Source organism: Sus scrofa, chromosome 9, assembly GCF_054392235.1.
Source record: "Sus scrofa isolate SSC_HxYL_T2T_F1_AM1 chromosome 9, Sscrofa_HxYL_maternal_Yorkshire_Landrace_v2.0, whole genome shotgun sequence".
Taxonomy (NCBI): domain Eukaryota; kingdom Metazoa; phylum Chordata; class Mammalia; order Artiodactyla; family Suidae; genus Sus; species Sus scrofa.
In genome coordinates, this window is record NC_139391.1 from 4,621,847 (window position 1) to 4,627,476 (window position 5,630).

A 5,630-nucleotide genomic window follows, 5' to 3' on the forward strand; every position below is an offset into this window, starting at 1 on the left:
TCCATACAATCATCACAACATTTCTGTGAGTTGAGTGTTTTCCCCGTTTTGAAGATTAAGCAACTGAGTCTCAGAGAATGGAAGACACATCAAGTTATCCACCTTGAACCTGGAAGACTAGGCAAAGACTAGAAAGACTAGGTATTTCAATCTTGCTTTGTTTTAGTGCAAAGAAAGGGCTTGAAAATCCATTCTAGGCACATTAACTAGTTTTCTACTTTCCTCAGTATGGTCATGTGTATGGTATACCCTACCTATGTCTTGTTTACACAAATCAAGAAGGGCTTTATAAAATGTTTCAGGTGGAGTCTCCCACCTCCAGCCCTAAGAACACCTCACTTTCAAGACATAGGTAAAGGGACTTCTTTGCAGGTGATTCTCTACCTACATTTAAAGTGTGTTCTAAAATCAAGCCTCATGGACTCAAGGATAAAGCTCTAATTCGAGCAAGACTCATTTTTTTTGCATGGATATTTGCGTGTTTAGTTTGGTTGTGGTTTTTTGTTTCTTGAAAACCTGAGTGTCTCGTTTTCAAGAGAAAAGAGTCTGAGCATTCCGCTACGAATCTGTTGGGTCTTGACACTGTAGATGATGGGGTTCATCAAAGGTGGGAAAAGGATGTAGATATTGCCCATAAGGACATGGACCACTGGGGAGAGATGCTTGCCAAATCGGTGCACCATTGTTAGGCTAACAATAGGAACGTAGAACACGAGGATAGCACAAATGTGGGAGATACAGGTCTGAAATGACTTGTGCCGCTCCTCCTGAGAGGCAATTGCCAGCACTGACTTAAGAATCAGGACATAGGAGAAGAAAATAAGAACAGTATCTAACAATGATGTGCAAATAACGAGCATCAGGGCGTAGTAGCTGTTGAATCGGATGTCCGAGCAGGCCAGGTGGAGAAGGTCCTGATGCAGGCAGAATGAGTGAGAGAGGATGTGGGGACGGCAGTAATAGAAGCCCTTCAGACGAATGATGGGGGGTATAATAAAGAAGAAACTCCTGCCTAGGATGGTGAGTCCAATTTTGATAATTCTGGAATTAGTCAGGATGGAGGAATAGCGCAGTGGATTGCAAATTGCAATATACCGGTCAAAGGCCATGGTAAGAAGAACAGAAGACTCCATGCAGGACAAACCGTGGATGAAGTAGGACTGAGCGATGCAGGCATCCAGGCTGATCTCTTGCATGAGTCCCCAAAGGACCCCCAGCACCGTGTGCACGGTGGACAGCCCCATGCACAGGTCCGTGACGGCCAGCATGGCCAGGAAGTAGAACATGGGCTGGTGCAGGCTGGGCTCCGTCCGGATCACATGCAGCACCAGGCAGTTACCCAAAAGCATCACAGCGTAGATACAGGAGAAGGGGATGGAGATCCAGGGATAGTGCTGCTCCAGACCAGAAAATCCGGTGAGAAGAAAGGAGGAGAAATTCATGCCAGAGCTTACAGGAGCAATCGTTTTGGAGCTGAGATACTTTTTCTAGGCAGCAGTAAAGTATTTTTCAAAGCGAATGCTCCAATTTCAGATGAGGTAGCTAGAATTTCTAAGTAAACCAAATTATGCTAAAAGTTAACTCACATTACAAAATGTGGTCAAGCACCTCTGTCTTTTAGAGGCATATTATCTGCTGGCTGGAAGAGAATGATGTCCTGCTCCAGAATTATTCATCCACAGCCTGAGTACAGGGATGTCCGGAGAAACCGCAGGTTTCAAAAAGGATATATTACCCGGGACATTTTCCCGGAGATGCTGGTACCCGTAGAATTGAGAGAGAAGATTCTCCAAAGAATTATTAGTTTCCTCCTTTCGATTCCCTCAGCATTTAAAGTGACGAGTACCAGGTGGCCGTTAAGTATCCAAAGTCCCTTGAGGTAGTCACTTTGCACCCATGATTTCCCGTCTTGTGCTGCCTCCGAGTGCATCTTTCCCCTCGTAGGACTCAGTGACGGTGTGTGTTTTCTCCCACTCCAAATGGCAGAGCCAGCAGTTATATTTTCCACGTTGGGGATAAGCAGAGAGGGACATCTTTGCATGAGACCTTAGGTGAAGGATTTCCCACAGGAGTTCTCGCTCCAGGAGGTGGTCCACCCATTCGCGCTCTGAGACTTCGGTGGAGACATTCAGCCCCTGACATCAGCCCAGCCTTCTCCACCCCTGCATCCACTCGTGTTATCAGCTGGCTAAACAGCCACTTAAAAGGCTTTTATGGAAAGGATGAGCTGTTGTTTTCTCTGGCTTAGAACCTGCCATTCTACAGCTCAGGACACTGGTGCCGAATAACTAGCCTTTTTAAAGGACCCAGTGCCACAGAATTGATTGGCTGCTTCTTCCCATTGTTTTCCTGATGTCCATGCTGGCCCTGGGAGTCATCCCCAAAGATGTAAAGGTTTTTATAATGTAGGCAGGTGTTTAAAAGTCCTATTGAGTTTCGTGTTTGTTGTAATTGTTCCAACATGTCAAAGTAGCTTCAGATTCCGCAGCTTCCTTTTGTGACTCTTCATCTTTGTCGTCCTGGCCTCCCAGGCAGCTCCTCAGGCTGAATGTGCCCTTACCCCCTGCCCCCTATCCTAGGAGCCTGGTTATTTTTATTGCCTGCTCCAAACTCAGCATTACATAACATGGTTCGCAATTCTTCATCTATTCCCCTCATTGAATCCTTAAAGTTTCTTTGCCCTTTGAGGAAAAATTCGGTAGCCTTTGAACACGTATATTTTTCAAAACAGCATTGCTCTTTTGTCATGAGCTTTTTCTCCTGATGTTTTCTCTGCCTATGGTGTTCTCCCCAAGTTTTTGCTTCTTTTTTTGAAACAATTTTGCAATTGTTCCTCTTCCTCTCAATCATCATTTTGCAGGAAACTCCTTAAGAGGAGAGATTTCCCCCACATACCTATTATTTTGGTAACATATGTTTATCTTTATGGATCTTATTCAATTTGTAATTTCATATTCATTAGCCTACTTGTCTGATTAATGTTTCTGTTACCCATTGAATCGTAAGTTCCCTGAACAATGTTCATTCACTGGAGTAGCCTGAAATTTACACAGCCAAGTCCCCACCCGCCCTGTGATTTCAGTCTCATGGATACAATTGTCTACTTGGTATCTCCTTCTGAGTATCTCATCTAAAAATTCGATTTATGACCATCAAATATTTGATTTTCTCTCAAATCAATTATCTTACTATTTCCTCCTAATATCATAAAATAGCTACACTGCTGATTCTTGCTGGCCACACCCTACCAATTAGGCATCATCATATGTAAAAAGATTTGTGTGATGTATAAAACAGGTGCTGCTCCAGGAATTCTTGCTCACCTTGGACATAACACTCAGAATTCAAACATGCTTCCATCATGCCCTGCCTGACCCAGACATACAGGCCAGCCCCAGGGATTGATGACAAAAATGCAAATATTCTGTGAGTTGAATGCAAACAGGCATTGAAAGCACATACTCTCATCCAAGCTTCTTCAACCTAGCCACAAATGTTAACGGCACTGCCACAAAGATTTTAGCAGTAGCAGAGCAATTCATGCTGGAGCGTCTTTGGTGTTCTGCTCTGAGATGTTGGATGGGACTCCGGAGAGGATAGTGTTGATGAGACTACTTAAATGAAGATTTCAAGAGGAAAGTATTCAGATGTGCCATGTGCTTTGTCCTAAAAAAAAAAATAATAAAATAAATGAAAATTAAAAACATTTAAAAAATCATTTCCCAAAACATCAGGCTGTGCTGTGTAACCACCCCAGAGTCAGTGTGCATAATTCTTCATTCTGTATTTCTAGCAACCAGAACGATGTTTGGCATAAAATAGATAATTAGGACAAGCAGTGATGAATTTCAGTCCCAGGCAGTGATAGAATCATGGTATCTCTGCAATTTGCAGGAAGCATATCGGTCCTGAAATTAAACAGAATATTTTTTCAGGGAAGGTTTTTCCTATGTTCTCAAATTCAAACCGACCTACATGTTCAGGCATCTGTCTGTTTTTCTGTCCTTGGGAAACGATTCCTGACTGGTAATGCCGCACAGCCCTTGCTGACCCTAAAGGCATAGAGGAAGAGGGTGAGTTTAGAAGTCAGTACCTTTACAATTACACTGAATGAAAAACTTCTCTGTTTGTCAGGACATTCCAGATTTTTGTTTGCACTTCAGCATAATTATTTAATGGCACGCATACAGGACCTGCTTTGAAAAATACAGTATGTGGTCACTCTTTGATGGATGGTTCCTCTAGCGGTCTCACCTGGAAACCAGCAGGGGGCAGAAGCAGGCCATGAATTTTTTTTCCTTTCTTTTAAGATGCATAAAGCAGGTTTGTTTCAGAAGTAAACAGATATGAGTAGGACCAGGCCTTTAAGGGTTTGGCATGGCTGAAAAGATATGAACCTGCTTTAAAGCTAGCTCGAAGAACTGACTGTTCAGGAGCTCTCAGTATGCTCGCATCAGAGATAGTCTGTTCACCACAAACCCCGAATAGGCTTAAATTCCCAGTTTCCATGAATAGTTACAACTACTCATTGTTTCTCATACTCTCCTTTATTATACATTATTTGCATATTTATATATGTGATTTTATGTTTGCATTGTATATCTATAAATAACACTCTCATCATGATTCAAATATTGAAAAAATGATTTTCCAAAATTTAGAAGTATGATAAAAATTATACTGCATTAATACATCAAACTGTGGCCATCTGGTTGTCTGAGAAGTTTTCATCATGATTTGTATGATTTGTTTAGACTATGGCATAAATGCACTCTCTGGGAAATTTAACTATTTTAATACTTTATATTTAAGAAAATGTGAGAGAACTTAGTGAAAATCAGACGTATTCAAATGACAAAGGCTGAGTGAAAGATGAAAAGCAAGCAGAAGACTACGAAGGGCCTGACAACTAAATCTATGTTTAATTATAATAACCAGTTACATTTGCAGTATAAATATTTCAAGTGGTACGCATAATTCAAATGCTTACCTGGAGGAGTTCCCTTGTGGCACGGTGGGTTAAGGACCATCGTTGTTACTACTGTGGCTCAGGATCCCTGGCCTGGGAACTTCCACATGCCACAGGAGCAGCCAAAAAAAAAAAAAAAGTTCCATGAAAATTACAAAATAGGCCAACATAGTCTAATTCAATCCTTTCATTTCAAGATAAAGAAACTTGGAGGAACTTTCTAAGAAACTGGGTACCAAAATTCCAGCCACTAGACTCCAGGTCCTGATGCTCTCCAGGTATGTCTGTGGCTTCAGTGAAACCATCTAGAATAACAGTCTTCTATCACTGCTCGTGCTCTCGGATCCTCACGGAGAGGAAAGGAATAGCTTTGCTACCAACAACGACGATAGCAAATACTGTCAGATTAAATCAGTAAGGTCTTCAAACAGAGACCTAGAAAACATCCAGATATTATGTAGAATTTTATTACATCTAGAATCAAGGTTTATTCAAGGAAATTCAGATGATCATCTTCACCTGCTTGATAATGAAACTTCGCATCCCTGTCCTGCCATTAACGTGCAGCTCCATCCTCCTCTAAAAGAGGAAGCTCTCTGTCCCCAGATTTGCAGCTTCATGCTCGACAGGGAGAGCAGACTGTATTAAGGGGCAGGTGAGC

General features: G+C 42.0%; 1 protein-coding gene across 1 annotated transcript; it reads right to left on the reverse strand.

Annotated features, from left to right (window-relative positions):
• Nucleotides 1–482: 482 nt before the first annotated feature.
• On the reverse strand, nt 483–1,457 carry OR51V1 (olfactory receptor family 51 subfamily V member 1). Its single transcript, XM_005653640.2, has one exon. The coding sequence runs from the start codon at nt 1,440–1,442 to the stop codon at nt 483–485; it is 960 nt and encodes a 319-aa protein (XP_005653697.1). The 5' UTR covers nt 1,443–1,457.
• Between the last annotated feature and the right edge of the window lie 4,173 nt (nt 1,458–5,630).